Source organism: Euwallacea similis, chromosome 8, assembly GCF_039881205.1.
Source record: "Euwallacea similis isolate ESF13 chromosome 8, ESF131.1, whole genome shotgun sequence".
In the NCBI taxonomy this organism is placed as follows: Eukaryota; Metazoa; Arthropoda; class Insecta; order Coleoptera; family Curculionidae; genus Euwallacea; species Euwallacea similis.
The window spans coordinates 2415784-2440778 of record NC_089616.1 but is presented as its reverse complement, the minus strand read 5'-3'; the positions used below and the strand labels follow the sequence as shown (position 1 = coordinate 2440778).

At 35.9% G+C, this 24995-nt stretch overlaps 1 protein-coding gene across 1 annotated transcript; it reads left to right on the top strand.

Moving 5' to 3' along the window:
* Positions 1-524: 524 nt before the first annotated feature.
* LOC136410475 (homeobox protein Hox-A4-like) lies at positions 525-21467 on the top strand. The gene is made up of 4 exons (XM_066392642.1): positions 525-995; positions 5215-5406; positions 5493-5596; positions 20254-21467. The coding sequence occupies exons 1-4, from the start codon at positions 650-652 to the stop codon at positions 20641-20643; spliced, it is 1032 nt and encodes a 343-aa protein (XP_066248739.1). The 5' UTR covers positions 525-649; the 3' UTR covers positions 20644-21467.
* The last annotated feature ends 3528 nt before the right edge of the window (positions 21468-24995 follow it).

The following is a 24995-nucleotide window of genomic DNA, read 5'->3' as shown; positions in this document are numbered from 1 at the left end:
TCCAGTTTGGAAGCATCTTCCTTCAACCTTAAGACAATGCTTTCTCCTAATTTCTTGATTATAATATAAAGACCAAAACCCCGACCCCAATTATACGTAATGACATCCATCTGCCTGAACGGCAAAGGCTGTGGGAGTGAAGTCCAATTCTGAATAGGAAGAGATAAACGACATTTTGAGCATCCCTCTTCGATGGGAGAGGGACAATTAAAAACTGATTACGCTCTTTTTGTATCGATTAGGTCATTCTTCCTTCAACATTCATACTTACGTGAAAAGTAAGCTCTAAATGGGTTCAAGCCTGGGAATAATAAAACGTTTGGAAAAAGCAAAAAGGCTGTTAAACCAATTAATAATATTTATTCAACGGCTACCGCGTGTATGCTTTTATAATGGCAGATAATGATAATCGTTTGTAAATAAGCACGGGCTAAGTTGTGAATTGCGCCGCTCGTAGCAGCGCACCCCCATCGTTTACCATTACACGAGCTTTAGATTGCTTTTGTTGGTTAATAGACATCGCTTGTCGTCAGTGCCGAACGCGTCGTATTTCTTCATTGACGACAACGTGTAAGCACGCGATAAATTGTCAACAAATAAAAAGTGTGCTTCGTGCTTTCCCTCCTAAAACTCAATCGACTCAATCGACATGTCGGCGGAAATCAAAGATCAGTCTCCGGAGTACCGACTTTCACCTCAACCAACCACCAATCTTGACGGAACTGATTCCGAATCCACGGAACTCAATAATTGCAGTGCTTTCTTTCATAATACTTTCGATATGAGTTGTGACCGCTTCTCTTGGCACGAGCACGTATATAGGAAACTTTCCAATAAACCTACTCCGCATTATATTGAAAATATCTTGGGTTTGGGAAATGGAAATTCCCAATCAGAGAATACTTTTTGCCGCACGATGGTCAATTTGGAGGTAAACGAACCTCTGAATCTTTCCGTAAAAAGTGAATTGACAATTAGAACTAAGTGTGTTAAAGGTAACGTGTGATCTTTTAACGTTCAGTGTTGTGATATGAATCTGATTGCCTGTACCCCCAAGAAATAAATTAAGTTACTGAGGTTCTTAAGTAAACTCATTGTCACACTAGTCCATCGAAACGGGGAGCGGGGTGACAAGCTTCGATAACGAATTAAGGATTCAATTAGGGTGACATGGAGTCTCAGGAAAGTATATTTCATTCGCACCAAAACCAGAAAACTGCTCAAATCACAAAGCAAATTCATCTTTGGAAGAAAATCTTATTTATAAATATTTTTAGAGAGTTTTTCCAATTTATCAATATTCTTATTACCAATATTATCATTATCAATATTTATTTTTATGTTGATTATCAAATGTACGTGGGCAGTTATCGATACTGACCGGGTACTTTCAATATAAAAAACTCGCCATCAAAGATTTTGATCGTCATGTCGTTATTGATTATACATCATATCGATGCGGAAAACTGTAATTTTCAAGTCGATATGGGAAATAGCTGTATTAATTTTTCATGTTTCAAAGGCAAGCTCATCATCGCAGTTACGGCACAATTTACTAAATCATGGATGGGCGAAGCAGCGAGTTTTGTCATATCTACAAAGAACCACATGAAAATACAGGGTGACCCACTTCATTTCGTAGAAATTGGTAGTGTTCAATTGATAGGACTGGCGACATGTAAATGGAACAGATATGCGCTGGATGCGTTAAGGTTGATTATCACTGCGCACTTCGCTTCTATCCCGCATCTGTTCCGCTTCCATCCCATATCCATCCCGTTTCTATTCCGTATCCATTCCATTTCCATACCATATCCATTCCATACACATTACCAATGGGAAAATACGCACATGTTTGCATCTGAGTGCCATATAGACGTTCATAATAATTTACAGAAAGAATATGGAACGGTCACGGAAGCTGGGTTTTCTTACAAAATTTAACGTTGTCTCAAACGCGAAAATGTGAATGAATTTAAAACAAAAGGGAAATCTTCCAAAATTACTTTTTACTTTTTCATTCTTTAGAAATACACAGTTTTGTATATAGAATGGAATTTTGCCAACAAACTTATTTGTGGCACATTTTCAAGATTTTTTGTTGTTTTCTTTAAGTTATTCGTGCTTTCGTTGAAAAAATTCAAAAAAAGGGAAAAAAATCGGTAGGCCCTTTGATTAACTGAATCGAATTTCGGGCAAAGGAGCATCCCATTCCATTTACATTTTTTAATCCGTCCTTTAATGGGGTGACGAAATCGCTATAAAAAAGTCATGAAAATGAGACCTCCCGGAGAAAAGCTAGACGTGTTATCTCAGAGACGTAACAAGTAGCAACATCGTCGATTCCCCATGGAATTCAAAATTGCGTGCCACCTATAAATGCCAAATTTTGTTCATGTTCAAATCGCTCTTGTATTTCCCGAGATAATTGAAGATTTTCGTACTTTTTGGACAGATTGTATAAGCGATGCATATTAGTTTTAGAGGCAGTTAAATTTGAAGTGCTTTATAACACAGTTATGATCAAACTTTACGAACTAAAGCAGAATCATCACAAATTCAATGCTTTTTTATAAGTTCACATCGATAGCGGGATTTTCGATTGCTCGGACTACCACCTTAAAATAATGATATATGAACAGCAGAACCCACGTCAAATAATTTGCTTAAAACATGGAAATTTGAGCCTCAAATAGAGGTAGAAATAAAGCTATAAAATCTTCATTCACCTGTTATTTAGTGTATATGCTTTGTCAGCCATTTGTAGTATATTTTATTGCGTAGTCTCTGCTCGTATTATTAAGTAAAAATTGTGCAAAGCACTCAACCAACTAATTTAAATTTCGAATTTGTTTAATTAGGGAACATTTCCATTTTCTCCTTCAGGAAAACACATCCACACGTAAGTCAGTGCTTTATTTATGGCACGTTTATTTAATTTTATGTGCGGTGGCCTTAACAATTATATTCTAATGAAATGACCAACTAAGTTTACTTCATTTCCATAACCCACATTACCCTCAAAGTGATATTTCTTTATTTACCAATATTAGTCATGTAAAATGGAAAAGTTTAGCGCGGATGAACATCACTGCAGGAGAAGTTAGATAAAGAGTAAAGTAGCTAAGTAAAGAGAAGGGAGGGAACCACAACGTGGCATCAGCTCTGCTTATTGTGTAAACATTCAAATTTCTTTGATAAGTTCATGATATTCACGCCAGCTCCGCCATGGATTCAAAAATGGAAAAGTTAGTGACAAGTCCGCAAAAGAAATTGAGCGTTTAACTAGAATTGATACGGGGGTGTTGAGCAAACTGGCTACCTTGTGATTCCCCTTCTTTTCTTCCTTCTGTCTTTTCCAACCTACATCCGCATATGTGAATGTTTTTGAACATGCGCAAGATGATGTGTGAGTACCTACTTAGTACGCACACATGCCTGATGAAGCCAATAAGCAAAAACACGTATTTCCGGGTTGCCTAACATGTTCTTTCCCTTTCTGATTGATCGCTCGATTCTTATTGCGAATTTGCCACTAACCTTTCGTAGATTGATTATAATTCATGTTCGTTATAAACAATAATATATACTGGAGCACATATTCTTGTAATGTAATGCATGCTAGTAAAACTGGCATTATCACCGCTAATGTATTGAGATCAACCTACATTCAGCATTTAACGAACGAATTGGCTTTAAGTGTTATTTGACCTTAAATAATTTAATATTAACAGGCAATCTTGAGCAAAATTTGCTGGGCGCATTCAGGATTCTTTGTATGGACTATATTATTGAAAGTCTATGATATTTCAGTAAGTTCTAGGGTTCTCTAAATTCGTATCAAACAGTTTATTTTTCGGTTTAAGCGAGTTATTTACGTTCCGATAATCTAATGAGGACTTAATGAGGGGTAAAATGAAAAGAGTATTTTAACACAACATGAAATTAAATGAAGGCAAAGAAATGCTCTGTGCATGGAGACCTTGTACCGACTGTGCAATTTTCCACTGACCATATACAGGGTGAGTCAGAAAGAATGGGCCAACACTAAAGTGGAGATACTAGTCGTCAAAATATTGTGATTGAGCTCAACATGGCTTATACCAATGTTACTGGTTTAAGAGATGCAGTGTGTTCAAAGTTTAAATTTTGTCCTGAAATTTCTCAATAATTAAAAAAGTTCTGATAGTATAAATTAGAAAATTGGTAGTTTGATGTTTTTTGGTTTGATACATTACGAATTTAAAAGTCATTTTGACGTTGCTCCTAGAGGGCCTTAGTTTCAGTGTATTATTTAAGTAATTTAAGACATTTTTTTTATCTGTTGAGCCATGCTTAAAACAAGTCGAGAATTTAAAAGAATGCTCAATTCTATAGAGAAAATGTATTCTTGGTTAGGTTGTCTAAATCTATCGGTTTTTAAGTTATTTGCATTTAAAAGGTTTAATGTATTTTGCTATAGTTTTTTTGTTCTTAAAAAATGAAAAGGTACGAAGAAAATAATCAAAGCAACAATAAATAACAATAACAATTATTGGTAATAGTGATCAATCAAATGTCAAATCAAATGTTGGAAGTGTTCACCACCTACCTCCATACATTTTAACATACACTTTTTGAAATGTCTCTGAATCATAAACAAAATTTCCCTATTACCTTTAAATATATTCGTGGTTTCTTGTATTCTCTGCCGCAGCTCTTGAAGAGTGTAGAGGTGAAAAAAAGAAAAAAATCATAGCAAAATACATTGAACCTTTTAAATACAAATAACTTAAAAATTTATAGATTTAGATAACCTAAACAAGAGTACATTTTCTCGGTAGAATTGAGAGTTTTTTTAAATTCTCGACTTGTTTTAAGCGTGGCTCAACAGAAAAAAAACCGTCCCAAATTATTTTAATAACACAGTGAAACTGGCGCCCTTTAGGAGTAGTGTCAAAATAACCTTAAAATTCGTAAATCTCACACCAAAAAACATAAAACTACCAATTTTCAGATTTTTACTATTAAAACGTTCATAATTATTGAGGTATTTCAGAAAAGAGTTTAAACTTCGAACACACTGTATCTCTTAAACCAACGACATTGGTAGAAGCCATGTTGAGCTCAATCACAATATTTTGGTGACTAATACTTCCAGTTTAGTGTTGGCCCATTCTTTCTGACTCACCCTGTATAGGAACGACACACAGTAGCACTTATGTTAATTTCCAGAGCCCATCCCCAAAAAAAGAAAGAAAGCTAGGGACTGTGTTGATCCCGGAGCACTTTTACCAGAAGACAAAGCTGAAGTTCCTAACATAGAAACAAGTTACTCGAAAATTGACACAACAGCACCATCCACAACTGTTGACGACATATTTGAGAACAAGAAAGGCAAAAAGAAAGCTCGGACAACGTTTACTGGTGAGAAAATCAATCACGTTTTTAAATGGCCAAACAGAGAGTCTGTTTGTACTCAGTACATTTAATGAGACATCGCTCTATTACAGGGAGGCAAATCTTCGAGCTGGAGAAACAGTTTGAACAGAAGAAGTACCTCAGTAGCAGTGACAGGTCGGAAATGGCGAAACGGCTAAACGTTACAGAAACGCAGGTACTTTTTTTGTTTTGCAATTAGGTTGCCTGTAAAATCATAAAAAAAATCTTTAAAAAAAGCAAAGTAAGAACGAAACACAATTCTCATGAGATAAGCACAATGATGTTCTTTTCAATTTAATTTTTTCTTTCATTTTTTTAATTTTTTGTAATTTAAATCCACTATCATATTTGCGCGATCTAAGAAAAATTATTGATTATTCTTATGCTTTTATGAGGCTATATTATGGAATTACTGCGTGTGCTGACAGAGTACACGGTAAAACATGTCTTTGTTTATGCAAATATATATTGAATTATTTAATTCAACGGTTCTGGTAAGGAATGAACGAAGCTCGCGCTCTGTATCCACATTAAAATTTACTTAATTGTCCTCTAATAACATCAGAAATAACTAAAATGGTACAAGAGAGAGACATTGAAGATAAATATTTGCCGGAATTTCGTATTTGCATTATACCTACCTAATAAAATCAAAATTTCACAACATTCTCTTTAGCGCAGCTTAAAATACATTTACAAAGTATTTCAGAGTTGCAAGTTAGGTATTTCATGCTATGAATACCTCGAATTGCACAGTACCTAGAAATTTATTGATAATTTTGTTATGTTTGAACATGGTATGTTTTGGAATCAGATCACAGGAAATCAAGCAGAAAATGGTTTACTTATTCCGTGTTCTTTCGACAAAAGTTCTTTCACAGTCTACGCCACTACCCTGAACCGTCCTGCATGTTGCAAAAGAGATGAAGAGTAATTTATTCCGGTTTTGAAAATAGTTGTATTCGTCACAGTCAGCCTTTACCGGTCATTTCATAAATCAGAGCAAAATGTTTGATCAACGACAATGTCTCAGCTCATCTATTCGAACTTTTTTTCCATCAAGCAATTTCAGTTTGCGCCCAGGCCTTTCGGTTTTAAATCAATAAGTTGGTTCAGTTTATGTTCCTCACCCAATGGAAAATTTAATAAAAGCGGTTGATTTATGCTTCATAACATTTTCCAAAATATGTGGAAATATCAGTCAAGAGAGATGAATGTTGTATCTCCTCATGTTACTTATATCTCTTGGGCATGGAAACAAATTCCTAAAGGAATTTCCCACGCACCACCAAGAAGTTGTATTTTTATTATGATATTCCTAAGACAATAAGTGGAGTTTAAACCACAGGAAGCAGGTCAGATCATCTATTGCAATTTCATGTTTGCTTTAATTACCATTTAATGCCAAGATTGTCATGCAAAATGAAGTGGAACGCCTTATCCTCACCATCTAGTACCAAGCTGAATGTTATTCCAGTATTCCTGTTCTCTATGCATTCTATGTGATCCTCAGGTTTTTACATTTTTATTGAACTGATCCTAGATCTTGTATTTCTCTTTGGACGTATATGTGGCACATATCGAGGCATGTGCTGCCAGATTTTTTAGGATAAAAATTATGTGTTCAGGACTTACCGAAATTTGCAGAAATTTCCTCGTTATTTTTAGTCGTTTGAATCGAATGAAAAGGAAAAGGAAGCGGCAACTCAGCAAAAGGAATTAGGCGTTCAAGTAGAAATGGAAAGATCATCTTGGGCAATTGGCGAAATGGGTCCCTCTTATTGGGTTCCGCAGGCTTGTGAATGTACAAAGGAGGTATGCTCATGCGACCTGGCCTGGAAAGGATGAAAGTAAGAAAAGGAGAAGGACGAACAGGCGTCAGCTCAGTCTATTGTGAAAATACCCAAAGTTTCCCTAATTTCGGGAATTAGTTCGGGATATCAATGGCAGCTTTGCCATGAATACCTGTTGTGATTTACGCAGCAAGGAACGTTAAAAAATGGAAAAACTTTGGGCGGATAAACATAATTGAAAGAAAAGTTGGTGATAAGTTCGTATAGGGACGAAGGTTCAAGCAGACATGGAAAGGGCAGCGGTGAGACGTGGCTAACTGCAAGCAAAACTGCGTTTTCTACATTTTATTTCGTCTCCAAAAATTATCAATGGAGTTGCAAAGAGTTGATAGAGTCAATCCAGCTCTAACTTGAGGAGGTGCTAATTTAACCGTAACGAAATGAGGTGTTTTTTGGAATCGAAGGATGATGATATAAGTTTCTCCAAATGCGGTTTAGCCAAGTGGACATCCATAAGGACGATTCTCAGGTTTAAGATCGCTCGATTTACTGCTTCCAGGATTATTGCGATATGAATTTTAGGAGTTCGGGACTTCGGATGCAGTTTTGCATGGAAGAGGTCTTGGTCGTCACAGTTTCTTTTGGAGGTGTTCTTTCCATCTCTCAATAGCTCAGGTGTTCGGATACAAAACTTTCGTTTTTGAAATTCGTTCGCTACATTTCGTGCACGATGATAGTATGGTTCCTTCTTATAATATCCTTACTGAAAAATGGCAAAAAAGAGGAAGAAACTCAGCTGCGTTATGTGAAGATTTTTACTCCTTTCCGAACTCGATGTTTTCCCTTCTAAAAAGGTCGCAGGTCAGTACCTGTCTAATCCACAAAAAAACAAAATTCGGTAATAATTCTTGCCGTAGGCAGCAATTCCAAACTATTGTACACAAATACTGTGTAAAACACCGAATTTCCTGATTACTCGGAGTAAATTTCAGCCGGTATAAAGCCGTTTAAAACGGCATTCGATATCGATCCCCAACATTTGGGGTTGTATACTTTCGTTTAGATGAAAACTTTACAGCTGTTTAATCCCCTAGGGAATATAGTCGTTCTCGAGTCATTTAGGAAAATTAAACGACATTAAAATTATTCATGCTACTCTCGTAATTGTAAAAGGAATTACGTTTGATAACTTTAATAGTTAGCAGCAGCGTGAAGTCAAAAAGGAGTTGAAACATTTTTTTTTTCACGAAAATCCACGTGGAACTGATGGAGCGAATGCTCGTGCGTGTACGGCAACGTCTAAAATTATCGCACGTGTATTATGTTTGTGATTTTCAGTGGTACTTGCAAAACAATTAAGCGAGAGGTTTTTGAAAATAGCCCGAGAGTGTCAGGCAGGGGATAAAAATCAATCTAATAAATACGTATTAAAATGAGAGGTAAGATCTATTTTAAGAGCTTTAAAATATTATCGCTTCCCAATGAATTGGTAACACTTAACATCAGCTCAGATGTTCTCTAGACAGCTAAACAAATAAGCGCTAATTGTTTCCTTTGAAAATATGTGTTTCTTTTTATAGATCGGCCTCATTAATGCACGTTATTAACTGTGAAACATAGAGAGCACCATTAATAGCTCGAATAAATGTAAATTCTGTTTTGACAGCTTAAGTATATTACCGCCTAGCGTCAATTTAGATTCTTAGAGCAATAAATTAATTGTCGCACCACCGGATATAAGTGCGGTCGTAATGCCTTTAAAGACGGACCTTAAAATCTGTTAATGTCTGCTTTACTGCACTAATTTACGAACCAATTCATTAAATTTAAGTTTTCAACTTTAATGTATACTGCTCAAAAGAATTTAAAGAACAAGCGTACTTTTCGCTATAATCGTTACGTAATAACATTGATTCACAATAAATTCACATAAAAACTCTTCAATACTTCACGTTACTAGCACGAGTATTAATAACAGCACGATAACGTGCTCAACATCACCCCAATTATAGCGTTTTCTACTAAAAATTGTCACTGCTCTCTGAGGATGTTCTGAAGAGTCAAATTGCCATGAACACGCGCCATAAGCGGATTGAATTGCCTTCGTATCATGTCCCGTATGTGCTCCATGGGATTCAAGTCGGGTGATTGTGGTGGCCATTTCATAAAAGTCAAGTTGCTGTCTTTGAACCAACGCGTAGCAGCCTAGCTAACATGTGGAAGAGCATTAGTTTGCATACAGAGGAGTTCTGGGCTAGCAGCATATGCAAAAGGGGTGACAACAGGTTCGAGCACGTCTTGATCTTGGTGTCGCATTTAGATCAGCGTTTGTGCTAAACGAACGAGCTCAGTTCGATGATGCAATACGATACCACCCCACACCATCATGGAACCTCCTCCATAATTACGGACTTCCCGAAAATGCCTCTCTCGTTCTAATCGTCCTGTTTCACGCCAAACGCGTTGCCTTCCGGTATCACGTCGACATCCAAACCGAGACTCATCTGCGAATAACGCATTGGCCCATTCTTCAATACGAGGATTTGTTAATCATTATTTTTCTTCCTTAAATTATTTTGAGCAGTGTAGATAAAAGGCATGAACTTCCTTAATCTGTTTTCACCGATAGGTCAATTTTGCAAATGCCTCATAAAACAATGTGCCAAAAGGGAGTAAGTCTCTCATACTCATCAAGCTCTACCGATGCCGTTGATAAAAGTTTCCACATTGACGAGATCCTTTCGTTAGACATCTTACTAATTCAATTTTACTAGTGAAAAATAAATTCCAGGCAGTTTAACAAAACCGTCCTCCCACTGTTAATGGCAAACAGCTATAGTCTGCATTAGCTTCTGTGGACTATTAATACTCTTTGTCTGTTTACATTAATGAATCGCTCCGCAAATTGGCAAGAGCGTTGTTGCACCCCCATAATTAACCTCGTAAGTGGGGATAGCAATTACGTTATTGCCAGATCGATAGGCCAGAACTCATTTAATATTTAGTATATTTTTAGGGGTGATTATGTGGTATGATGTTTATATCGTAAAGCGTTCAGCTTAGCTTTGGGTAAACTGAGAAGACCGCCTTTGATTACCTCTAAGAGTGGCTTAATTGGAAAATTCTTACATTAAGTGATTGCTGAATTATTTATTGTTGCCAACGCTCCTCGGTACGCGTTTAACTCCCGAAATGAAAGCTGATGGAAGCAAGACGTAATGACTTCTGTTGTAGTATCAATAACTCTTTGACCGTGCTTTCCATGGGAAAACAAGGCTTGACTTCAAAGAACACTTCTGTCATCAACGTTTCAATATTTTACGCTCTCTCTTGTGAAGATTAAGAGGAAGGTTCAATTTCTTGACATCCAGTGATCTTCTGCGGAAGCTCCTTGCCTCTATGTAAGAACGAAGTAGACTCTTAGTAATGATTGCTAAAATGATCTGAATGAACCACCAATACTGTGTGCAAGTCATTATTTGCGTTGTTCTATGGGAGATTTTTTATAGATAAATATATAAATTAGATTATATGGTGAAATTGGAAAAATTTCATGCACAATTCGGTGTTGCTCGCAGGTGTATAAAATGTTTGAGTGTTATTGAAATGTAAATATCCGGAAAAAAGTGAAAACCGGCCAACCTGAGCTATTGAGTCTATTAAACCATAAATTTTTGCTATAAAAATCGTTCTCGATGTTACTGCAATACATGATTTTTAACACAAAAATGTTATTTTTCGAAAATAATTTTTTATATGAAAATAAAATACAGGACAAATTCATCCCGAGGTATTGACCGAGATTCCGAAACTTCACTAAAACGAAAGCACCGAACTTACGTTTGCTGTCAAGTGCACCGGGTTGAACTTTGATAACTTTCCTTTTTAGCTCGCCCTGTAGACGAATAAAAACTGACCTTTAAAGACACAATCTCTCAGATTTTTACGGTTAACGTTATGGAAGTTCTTCAAGAGACCTTTTTTCACAGAAACATGGAGCACCGAGAAAATAATTTTTATTTTTTTCTCACCAGTGGCGTGTCATATTTTTCGTTTAAAATGCTCGAGGTTCCATGAATCGGGGCGCCACTGGCGAAATTAAAAACATCGTTTTCCGCCTAAAAGATGCGTCTCTGCACCCATTTCATGCTCCCCAATTTTCATAAAAATATTTAATGCCGGAATGCGCGTTCACATGAAATTTTTTTCCTAAAATCAGTTATAAATTCATTCCCAGAATTTTTGACACACCGTTATGAAACGCCTTGCATATTTCTTTTTTCATCACTGGCGATCATTAGGAAGCGCCTTCCATCGGGCTGCGAAGCGCGGACGTAGCGCGTTGATTACGCCGTCAGCCAGCGGTTTACCCTCAAACACCTGATTGACAACTGATAACAGATGAATTGCGTGAATTTATCTACGACATGCCTCGGATATTCCGTTTTTTTCCAACGATCGCCCTCGAGAAATGATCACGAGGAATGTTATTTCAATGCTCATTTTAACCCGAACTACACGATAAATCCCCTTACAAAAGTTAAACTGAAGTTGGGTAATTTGTAAGTTCCGAAGTTGACAATGTGACCTGATTAATGAGTTTTAGGATTATGCGAGTGCCAAACTTAAATCCTCTTTAACCCAGCAATTACGCGTAGTATTGCTGAGTCTGTAAGTATTCGATAACTGATGAATACATTTTCAGAATTGGCAATATAAATATTGGACGTTAATATAGCCGGGGAGAGCTTACATCGCTGTTGTCAGTTGAGTGGTTCACGTCAAACGTAATTAGGCGTTTCCGGTTGAGTCGTCATTAAGCGCTTGAAATTCAATCATCCAGCTTTATTTTGGCTTGGCCATACAACATCGTTTGTCCTTGTTTATCTCTCTATTCCACCCAATCAATTTACGACGCCAACCAATTCCTCCTGTTATGTTTGCACGCCTTTGATCAGCAATTTGACGTATGTAAGGAAATGTTGCTATATTCAGTTTTATTACGCTTGACTAAAAATCTCAAATCCGGTTAATTTCCCAAAGAGGTCCGCAATTGGTATTGCTTCTAATAAAAAGTCTCCGTCTGCACATAAATCAACAGGCCTTCTCACACTACAATTGGTTGTTAAGCAAATATGATTTGCCATTTATTAATGATATGATTATTACACTCATGCGTATGTAATTTCGTCATCCGGTTGGGATATATTGGGATGATATCGATTATGTTTTGATGCAGCTTCGGCAAATCTGTATATCGTAGCGTCGGCAACAAATCACAAATTATGTCAGTGCTCTCTCCTTCCCTCGGCCCCCCTATTATCATTGGATCGATCAATACCTATTGTAAACTGAGCTAAACGTTTCTGCGATATATTAATTGTTTAAGGAATTTAGCTTTCCAGGTTTTCTCGATGGTTTGCAATCTATCAGGTTTCGTTTTTAAATATTTCAAAAAACCGTTCATTACTAGACTTTTGGTTAGGTCGATGAGGTAATGACAATCATTCACGTAGCTCTCGAGAAGGCGAATTTTGACTCGAAGCTAAATTATTCAGCTTCAAGTTCGCTACCGCTTCAAAGAGATGAGAAACAAGCCATCTTCCGTATACTTAAAAATTGGCGAATTAAGGGTTGATCAACGCGAACTCGTGTTTTTCAACCGTTTTGTATGCTTATTGCAGATGGTGGGTGGTTGGGGAATTAATTCAACACAGAGATAAATTAATTTTGGATTAAATCCTTAAACTATTTCTGACAGAAAATAAATCTACTACTTAATTACGGAGATAAATGCTTTGATAATTGTTGTGGAATAATGGAAACAAGAAACAAACCCGTCGAGGCATTGGAATGAAAAACAAGACTTGATGAGAATTGGTAGTGCTTCCAGAACACGTTATTCGGGTTGTCTCCAGTCAACGAATCCAGAAGGGTGCCAATTACATTCCAGTACATCCCCAGCATTCCTGGGTCGTTGCCATTGAGAGCGACAAATTGGCAGATAATTAGAGAGAAGCATGCTCTCCACTCCGAAACCTGGAACGCAGCTCCTCTTTCTTACTTCTCTGACTACATCTGAGACTGCTCACGTTTTTATTGCAATTTCTTCGTCCCTTATCTCCCGTGCCCATTTCTTTGTCCTCCTGCTAATTTTCCCGATATATTGGTATAACTCTCCCCATCCGGAACCGGAGACATCACTTCCAGGCCGTCCACATCGGATATCATCCGCATGAAGCATCCAGGATTATATTTCCGGACACAGAAGTCATCGTCCTTTCTCTGGCGAAAGTTAAAGAGTTGCGAGCCTCCTAGTGAGCTCCCGCAGGAATAACGATATTATAAAAAATTATTGGGCTAGACCCAATTTGAGCTAGTCCATGGCCAAGTCACCTGAAAGCAGTTTCTTTCTCTCACTTCTTTGAGTGCACGGAAATATCTAAGCACACCTCTGCTTTCTACCCATCTAAAGATGATTCGTTTGGGGATATTATTAGGTCGTGTAGTATGAAATGAATGAATATTTCCAGTTCATTAAGATCAGATAGCATCTATGTGCATGGTAGATGGTTTTCCCTGAAAATAGTATCCCTGTTGCATTTTGACTTCTTCCAGTTGGGCGTTTCAAATTTTTTTCAAGTGGCTGGACACTTCACAGTTCATAGAAGACAGTATGATGAAATCATCAATTTCACCATGTTGCGAATATTTGCGATTAACCATTTGATTCTGAACGAACTGAATCTAACCCTAACTAACCTGAACTAACCTGATATGTTCGTCGTATGATATTCTATAAATAAAGTCTCCTTCGTGAGTGAATACTTCCCTAGGAAGTATAATATAGGTGCTTTGGACATGTGATTTTTCACATTGCTCTTGCGCGCGCCAGTCGCGAGGCGCACGCCGAAAGTCCCCTTGCGACTGGCGCGCTCACTGACTGATGCAAATCAGAGGAATGTTTCTTACTGCTACAAGAAATGCAGTAAAATCCGAACTATTCTAATTACTTGCGATAGAAGCAAAACCAAATTCTCTTCATCTGGGTCATCGCGCATATGAAAGCTTCAAAGATAAAGTCAATTAAGTCTATAAATGTAATTTTGTAAATTAGGTTGGTATTTTACTTCCCTAGTTTACATTCAAAATTTGTCACTGCATAAAATTTACATATCACTTCAAATCTAACGTAGTGTGTGTAAAAAAGATAATTTTAGCCCTAGCATGCGCGTAGTGCCAGCTGTTTTCCCCTTTTCCTTTTGATATATCTGGAGGACAAGTTGTATAGCAAAAATTAGCGTTAAAACATATAGATAATCGGTTTTTACGCTTTAAAACAAGAAATCATACCGTTGAGGGGGGCGAGGGTAGGCGCGTTGGCCTATATATTACTGGAAAATAAAACTAAACCTCATTGAACTCACCTGGAATAACAGATAGCTATAGCGTTATTATTTGAATGGATCTTTTATTATGAATTTCCGGTCATATTCACAGATATGAACTATATCGGTTGGAATTAAATTTGAATAAATATATAGAGATAACTATTTAAAAATCGCATCGATTTGGATTAAACAATTACATATGAAAGATCGGCTGTAATTCGCAGAGCAAAATAAATTGAATTATTAATTATATATGTTTTTCGACCCTATATACTGCAGTTTACGTATAGTAAATATTCAAAGATATAGAACTGGCAATGTATTGTTTAAATAATTGCTGTTATCAATATTCATTAATATGTAAAAGCAACCCAACAATCCGCCAGGCTAAATAATTGTTTATTTTTTAGTTGCGAATTTAATTTGGCTCATTGAGCTGCATTTCGTTTAACTAATGCACATTTTGCCAAACTATATTGGTAATTACCGGCAGTCTTAATATATTGGTAAATATATGAAATAATGATAATTCCGGATATTGGGGAATTTCACTCGAAGACTATGAAGAGGCGTTTCTATATGTACACAGTTTCTGTCCCGTGGCTTACATGTTGACTGAAATGGGCCACATAAATAAATTAATTTAATATTAATTAATCGATTGATCGAGTTTAACAATTAAAACGATGAGTGGCATTAATTAATTTTTTCACGCACATAATTTCGCCAGTAGTATCGACAAGTGGACAATTGCTAATAACGTTGAATATTTTGAACGTGATCAGCATGGCAACACCACACCGACAAAAATGTTTTATTAATGTGTTGAATTTGGGAGGAATCATATGGTGTTCGAACTATATTTTCCTCACTAAGTAGCAATTATTTCCAACATTTGTCCCCTCAACGTAGCCAAGCAGGTACCCCAAACCGCACTGCTACCGCGTCTCTCGGGGATTAGCGAATATCTCTCAAAGGCCTGAACCATGAGTGGTATGCAGTATTTTAATTATTTTATGGCCAATTCATCACATAATTATGTTTATATTATTATCATAACTATATTTAATAACAGTTATTATATGTGTAATGACATAATTAGTGAAATGAGTGATATCAATATCAGGTATAATATGCTCCATGAGCCACGAAAGGAATGTTAATATCATTCCGGAATTGCAATCAAATGTGTGCTATGACATTATTATCTAATTGCATTTGGCCCAGCTATTACAATACTAATAATAAGATTTAAATATGTCAGGTTTGGCTTGTGTGGCGCGGCAAGAAAAGTTAAAAAAAGCGTGTTAAGTAACCTTTTAAAATTTTGTTTATTTTCCAAAAAGTCGTCTAATTGAGTTTTTAGTGCGGTAATAAAAAATCCATTTTCTTGATGCTGCCGCGCGTATTGTCCCGTTTCTTGTCATTTGAATATATTAATAGACGCCCCCAGTTTAACTCATTACTCCTTTAATTTTTTTTCTTTAACTTTAATCGGGATTATTTCAGAAAAAACTCCATTCACGCTCAACTTTTGAGCAAATTTTTGGAATACACCAAGTGGAAAGTGGCTCGTAACCATCAAGTTGCCGCTTCGTCGATATCGACATTTCGAAAAAAACTCGAATCGAGAACATGTCGACCCATTAAATAAATAATGTTTGTAACCTGGAATCCAAATGCATGATTCGGAAGGCCTGCCAAAGATTTTCGATTAGTGGAATCATTCTTCACGTTTGCGAACTGCCCTAATCGATCTATGACAGCTGGAACCAGGCAATGAGGTCACCCGCATATTTATTGGCAATTCTCGTTAAATAATCACCGCTCCCTTGGGGTTTTTAACAGAGCTGTTACCTCATGTCAACACTTACTATTCGCTTGGCCGTATAGAAAAATTTAGACAATAATAATCTTAACCGCAAAACCTCTCAATAACACAAACGTTTCCTACAATATCTGGAGCGTATGAGGCCGATTTTGCTATTATGCCGTAATCGTAAACGCCACCATTGGTCATTAATAAAGAGGTCGATAGCGTTTTAAGGAAATTACTACATGAAAACAACAAATTAAGACAACAAAACCGTATGTATCCATAAATTGGAATGGTAGGTAATAGGTCGGCATTATAATTAGCACAACTCGAGTATTAAACGGCAACGGGGTTGTAATTAATCAATAGCACATCGAGGGGTAACAGGGGCGGATTTAAATAATGCTCAGATAAGATAATTAGAAAGTTCCTGTTTTCTCCTCATCAAGGGCGGAATTGGGATAGCTCGACATTTTGGCCTTATGGTTTTTAGAATAAGTTTCGAGAGACGGAAAATTAAAAGGAATAACTCGCTTTTTTGCTCTTTATTTTGTTACCGCGGTAATCGAAAACAAAGGCCACAAACCCTAATTCGTTTTACTGGAAATCACACGTTTAACATTGCAGTGAACTTAGACTCCCAAGCCAGACCTTCTCCCGTTTCGGGCTTATTTGTGCTCATCAGACGCTGCTAGGCAATTAGCCTAGTGTCAGGTCCTCAGAAGGCTAAAACTCAATATTAACCTTCGCTGTCTGTTCTGATTATTTCGTCAAGAAGATATTTGAAAGGAAAGAAATTACTCAAACTCCAACGTTTATCTCTTGATATTACGCTGCCATATGCTGCAAATTGTCATAATCATCTTGAATAGTGGGGAAGTTCTATAGTGATAATGGGTGACTTGGGATGAAAAGCAGGAATTTTAGAAGAGTAATTAAGTTTTGCGGAGGAAAATCTGTTCTCACAGATTGAATTAAACTTTGTCTGGGTATTCAAGACCGAGAGCGTTCCATAGAGCAAACAGATTCCCAAGGAACGCCTGGCAAGAGTCTCAGACTCAAAAGTGTCACCTTCTCCATATTTGGTACTTTTTTTTAGAGTCACGTTCACAATTGTGAAAAAATCTATCAGTGTTTGGTTTGTGGAGCTGCTCCACAAATTTCCGAAATCAAAATTTGAAATATTTCAAAAATTACGTACGTCCCCAATTGCACCCCACCATACTTTTCCATAATACTCCTCTGATTAACATCTAAACTGCATTTGAGTTATTAAAACTTCAGTAGATTTTAGATATTTTTATCAGGGAGGATAGAAGAGTTCCAACAATTTCTTTGGCTGTATCAAAAGCTTTGTGCCAATGGCTGACAACAACAGACTTTAGAGTTCATCAGAGAGTTTGATGAAAAATAAATTAAGTTTGATGCTCTGAATTGCGGTGTTTTTGCGACATTTAGACCAAGAATTAGTTTGAATTGGTCCCTTTTAAGGTTGTTTTTTTGTCATTTTTGTGCTGAAAGCGAATATGTTTTAAGGAGTTGTGGTGGTCCATTTCACATAAAACCTGAAATAAATGACTTCCCTGACACGTATTTTTCCAAAAACGTTGCATCCCGCAAGCCTGCAAAATTGCATAAAGAATTCTTACCTCAAGTTAAATTTAAATTATAGGGCACATTTATTGCGGTTTTCTCATTAAGGGCGTATCTCTAATTAAACACAAATTCTCTTTGTTTTCCTACATTACTTGCCAGCATATGACTTATTCGAGATAATGCATTTCCCGACTCTTTAGCTGCCTGTTTTTGCTTTGCTGTCTCTCGTATAGCATTCATTTGAAGTAGCTAATTAAGCCGGAGGCAGGTGGTTTGTGCACAATATCAAATATTACATTTTCTCCATTCTTCCACATAAATTATTTCCGCATGTTTTCGATATCCAAACACAAACGTTTGCAACTCATCCCAGCAATTTTAATAGCCCCCTCAATATAGGCATCAGGGGAAAATTTAAATGAGCTAGGACCCTTCTGACAAGGTAGAGATACATTACGTCATAAACGCATTTGAAATCAGGGCCGGACTTCAAATTTCCCTCTAGTGACGTTGGGCAGTATCAAATTAGAGCTTATTTGTCTTTACCCAATTATAATGGAGAATACCGTTTTGTGATTTTTAATAAATTTTGATAACGATTATGTTGGCTGCTGACAACGAACGCTAAAAATTCCTGGTTTAGTCTTGTTAAACAAGTGAAATTAGCAGGGACTGTTTGCTCTTTGCTGATTTTCCGGGTCTGTTGAATGTTTGCTTTACTCTTATGAGAATTTGGAAGCTGGACTACGCCTATCAAATTATCTGCTTTTTTCAGTATTTCACGATCGGTGATCAAATTTTTATGAAGCGAATCGATACGTATTACAATTCTGTTGCCATAAGTTCTTTAGCTGTTGAAACAACTGTAAAATAGAGGACTTATTGCATTACTGCCATCTGAGAATTATTGCCCTGAATACATAATTTCGCTTCCACGGCATCAGGTAAAAAACAAAAATGTCAGGCAAAGGCATTATTCTTTTTATAATTACATAAATGAAAAATTTAAGTGGAAGAAACGAGACAATAAATTCCGTTAAATAAATTCTTTTGGGCATAATAAGCAGGATTGATGTTACGAAACCTTGCGGTTAGCAGGATAATGGAGATGGTAAATTATTAGTGGCTAGTTGTATAGGTCTCAATCGAACCACGGCATTGTCAATTCTGATTGGATAATTCCCCAGTTTAGTCGTTGGATTTGTTTTTCCTGAACCTAGATGGGTATCATTTGAAAGATGTGCTATCAAAGAGGATGGTTAATGGAGGCAACATTAGTTTGAATTTAAGGTGAACAAGGCAAAACTTCTGCGCGATTTAAGGATTCACAAACCAAAACACCCCTCAAGGGAACATGGATAATACATCGGCAGAATAAGAAGGTTGAATTACGTTCGCTGAGCAAAGGAAACATTTTTCTACGGTCCCCTGACATTGGTGTTTCTATATTTACACGACATCCAAGAATTAATATATAAGGTACATTTAAAGAATATACATCATAAAACATGATAACAGTGATAGCACATGGGACGCGTCTGCCCTTGTCCGTAAAATACGCATATGGACAATCCCCGTCATACAGGGGTCGCATGTGGCTTACACGTATTGAACACAGATGGGGCTAGTCGTAATAATGTCCCGTTCGCTATAGACATGAAGAGTTAAATAATTATTTTCAGCGCACTGGAGAACACTAAATGGTTCTAAATAAGATACGTGAGGTCACTTTTGGGCCTGTGTGACACCTTAAAGCTCCAACACTGGTTTAAACAAACAATGTGACTGACTCCTGACTTTCAGCAGCTCAAGCAACGTAAAAAATGCCTAATAAGTGGAAAATTACTTTAACCTGCACTCGATTAGCATCATATAAAAAGATTAGATTTCCCACGCTTAAATACGAACAATAAACGGAATGGATAGGCTTGTTTGTCCATATAATGCGAGGTCAATGAAAGTTAAAAGTCATAAGTCACGTACATTCTTAATTCCAGAAATTCACGCAATAGCAAAGCATATCCTAAATATTATTTATGTTAAAATTGTAAGTGGATACTTTATTCTATAGGTGCAGTGCTACTATTATTACTGACCATTAAACGATGTAGTCACATTACTTTGCTATTGTGGCTTTTAATAGTGGAAATGGCGTTGAAAATATTGAAGCAAGAAATATGTTTCGTCAAGTCCCTATTTCTATCACCCCATTAATTTTATTGGGTTCACTTTTCAGGTGAAAATCTGGTTCCAAAACCGTCGCACTAAATGGAAAAAGAACGACAATATCTCCAACTCAGAAGCAGCGGAACACAAAGGCGGATCGTCGAAAAAAGAAGACGGGCGCAATTCCCAAAATCTCCAACGGTCAAGCGGAAACAGTCACAGCCAAAGCTCCAACTCCAGCATGGAAAGCGACTCCAAAGGCTCAGCTGTATCATCAGCGGTCTCAGACCATCACCCTCCACCAACTTTCAAAGACATTTTACAAGACTTCTCTGTGGGGGCTAGAGTAAAAAGCCCCGTGCAGAATGAGGATCCTCATAGGAAGCAGGTGGATGATGCCAAGGACGTTCTCTTGAATTTATGTTTCAGTGTCGCTGAACCCTCTAAAACTCTGGTATAATTGATTTCAAGTGCTTAAGCGAGTGATATTAATCCGACATGATTTGATTCTCGTGTTGATTCCTGCTTTCAAGGCTTTGTATTCACGGAGGGTCGCAAACTGAGAAGAGCATTCGACGCTCAGCAATCATCACCCATAATAGTAGGGCAACTATTCTAGATATCCATGTGTAGCATCTCGATACTACGGCTAATCATGCGTGTGCTGAGTCACACTGAGAATATTTTGTTTATTTATTCGAATAGTATTTTGCCAAAATGCCAAAAAAGGAGGAATTTCTCTTTGTGACTTGCTTATTGTATATAATAAATTGTTGAATTTGCTGTGAATAGTGTAAAACAAAATAATTTTTACAAAAAAAAACAAATTTAATTAGATTTTTAGGCTAAAACAGGGTGTAGTTAAGCATGTGAATGTTCGTAGATGTGTTTGATTTATTAATTTTTTAATTAACTCCGAGAGTAACAACAATGAACATAAATTGTTACGTATTTACATAGTCGTTTGTATGACCTATTTAGTACTTTTTGTCTTTAAGCCTAATTCGAAGCAATCAGATTTTACGTGCGTTGTTTTGCAGATTGCGTACGTATTCGCTGGATTTTAACTCAGAACAACCGCCCTTAAGAGGCGCATAAGCCAGTGTAAATTAAAGCAATAGGTCCCTTAAAAGGGCTCAGCTGAATCTGTCGTATTTCTCAGCTTAAAATTTAAAATATATATATTGTTTAATGGTTTTACGATCTCTTAAAACTTTTTATATTGCAAATGACTTTGCATGCTGTCGGACTTTTTTACAAGTACTTAATATACCAAAGTGAAACACCAGGTGATAAATGTGTGTTTTAATAAATGCCTGCCGAGTGTCTTATTCCACGAAATTGAGATCAAATAAAAAAAATTAAAAAAGGTAAAGAACAAAAATGAATTTTAAAAAATCCGAACCTAAATTAGAACAATTTTTCCGAATGTTACATAAAATCTTTTGAATGAGCGGCACCGTTCTCCAGGAATTTCCAATTTAATCTGATAACATCTTTGTTGAGAAAATTTAATTATTAAGAGAAAAATGCATCTTCAACGTGTTTACTGACGTGAACTTGCTAAGCAACTATCACGATTTTACGCCATGTAATAAAATCCAATAAGACTCAATTATGTTCGAGTATTTCTAAGAACGCGCAATAAATTCATGAATAGACAAAAATACTGTTTAGGCGGTGAGAAAGACTGGTTAATTATGAATTTTAATAATTTAATTACCGTTTCTTCTGTCTTTTCCCACGAAATTTTTCAGTATAAAATATTTTTCAATAATTGTACAGGGTGCTCAAGTAGCTATCGACTACAGGTCAGAAACTTAAATAGTAGAAGTTCAGGTTAATTCAGGTCAGTTTAGATTAGTTTCGGACCAGTTTAGGTTAGTTCAGGTTAGTATTAGGTAGGTTTCGGTGATGCAGCTCTGCCTGTTCTTCTCGAAATCGTTCACTTATCATCAGATTTTTTAAGGTCGATCGCTATATTTGAGGGTGCTTTTAAATACAGCCTTATTACCCGAGTAAAGAAAATTAAGGTATGGTGTATGTACAGGAAATGTACATACACCTGCTGTTGATGCATTTGACGATAAAAATATGAAAATAGCGATCGCTTGATAACAGGGCCCTTACTATCAAGGAGGGCAAGCCTAAACAGCGCTAAAGGTCGCCAATTAGCAATATTTACCAACCTATTTCAGGGCTCGGTTTAATCTATGCACCCCTGCCTGTAAGAATCAAGTTCCTGAAGAGCTAAAGTGAGCGCCCTCTTTCCGTGGTTAGAAGAAACTGATTCAAATCACGTTTAATCGATACAGAGACGCAGGGAAAGTAGCTTAAACAGGGTTTACGTGCCAAATTGGCTCATCAGAGAATAGCGAGAATTAACGCCTTGATGACAGATGGCAGCACAAAATAGGATAAAGAAACTTCATTATTATTTTAATTTTTACTATTATTAATTAACAGTTAATGATTCGCATTTGATAGTCTTTATAAATTGATACGCGTCTCGAAATACTTGATGTTTGTAATTCATAAAATTCATGGACAAATTTGATTTAGGATGATATTGATTAGTGCTAGTAGTATTCAAATAATGTAGCTATCTACTTACAGAGGGAGCAGAAAGTGTTGCGACCAAATTTTAATGGTTACGATTTTTGTGTTTGGTGCTGATGATCTGGTAGGTACTCTATCGAATTAAAGGGAATTTAAATTTCGTATTAAAATTGCTTTAATGCCATTTGCGCTTAACTTTCATTTTATTTTGAATTCGTTCATATAATAATGACAAAAAACTTTCTTGTCCCCCCTGTATATCGATTCCTAAGTATGCATCTAACTAAACTTACTGGTCAGTATTTTTTCCTTACCATTGTCCGGTCTTTATTTATTTATTTATATAAGGTTATAGATCAATACTTTTACATATGGTATTTTATAAACCAGATAATAGACCTAATTTACCTGCGTCATATATCAATAAAATAATTCAATTGCAACATATGCTTTAATTACGGGGAGAAGTTTACATTGTGATTAGATTCGTTTATATTTTATTGTGGTTAATACAACAGGATAATGTATATTAGATACCGGCTTAGCTTTGTGGCAAATAAATGAATGTAACAGTTACTGGATTCGGATAATCGCGGAATGATGATAAATAATGTAGATTTGAAAAAACCTATAATTATGTTGTTTACATATAAATAATTTCATAAAGATCATATATTAAAACCTGAGAATTTTATATCGATAATTGCTCATAAGAAAATCAGAAAATAATATTTATACGGGGTGTTTCTTAATTGGTAGTAAAAATTAAATGGGTGAATCATGAGCTTATTTTAAGATTAAAACTTCATATAAAGGAATGTTTTAAATTGCTTCAGTTCTGATTTACAGGGTGTTCAAGTTTCATTTTTTTTCGATTTTCATTAATTTCTCTGCTAGTTGTAAAGATAATTAACCCTAAATTGGTAATAACAATCATTTTAGAATTACGAACAAACTTAAATAACAATTATTTCTAATTCCCCACAAGGCTTTACTTTTCTCGTGGTCGCTCTAAATATTTTATATCAGAACTTTTTTATGACATTTTTAGATTTTATATATTAATTTTATTTAATCCCTTATGTCTTTTATTAACTTTTATGTCCCTTCAGTTTTTTTTATTAGGAACAATAATTTAAAAGATATTTACAAAAATACCTAACCATGTTCCCTCGATTGACCTAAGGGTATAATGAAACGGCAAGGTAGTGAATGCTGCAATTAGGCATAGTAAGCTGTGGAATTTTTATATGTAATCATAAACTTCTCCAAAAAAAAAAACAAAAATATATATAATAATAAATACAAATTCCACAATTTACTATACCTAATTGTAGCATTCACTACCTTGCCGTTTCATCATACCTATAGGTCAATCAGGTCGAACATGGTTAGATATTTTTGCAAATTTCTTATATTATTATTCCTAGTAAAAAAACTGAAGAGGCAAAAAAGTGAATAAAAGGCATAAGAGATTAAATGAAGTCAATTAATAAAATCTAAATATGTTATAAAAAAGTTTTGATGTCAAATATTAAGAGCGACCCCGAGAAAAGTAAAGCCCTGTGGAATATTTTAAATAATTGTTATTTCAATTTGTTCGTAATACTAAAATTATTGTTATTACCAATTTTGAGTGAATTATGTTTATAACCAACAGGCAAATTGTTGAAAATCGAAAAAGAAAATGAAACTTCAACATCCTGTAAATAAAAATGGAAGCTATTTATTTAGGACATGCCTTTATATGAAATTTTTATCTTAAAATAAGCTCATGATTCACTTATTTAATTTTTTACTATCAATTAAGAAACACCCCGTGTACAGGGCGATTTATAACCTAATGGGCATAGAATTGGTGGATGTGGACGACCTCAAAGTAAGTCGGTTTTTCACATAATTTTTTTCTCACTCTTGCAGTTACTGAGATTTTGACCCTAGGAAATCCTTTAAAAGATTTGAAAAAACATAAAACAACCAAATTTTGAAAATCTATTTCTTTTCTTATCAAGATCTTTAGTAACCAAAAGAAAACTTCGATCGGATTTGCATCTTCACAGTCCAAATAGGTCGTTAAATTTTTTTCAAAAAAATTCTTTTTTGTGTGCTCTGTCTCGAGGCAACGTGTCCAATGATGCTTTAGCGTCTAATCAACTTTTGTCTTTTTCCCTTGTAAATTAACTTGCTTTGTTTTGATTGAACTTAATTAACTTGATTTGAATTGATTGGCTAAAACATCTTGAAATATCTCTC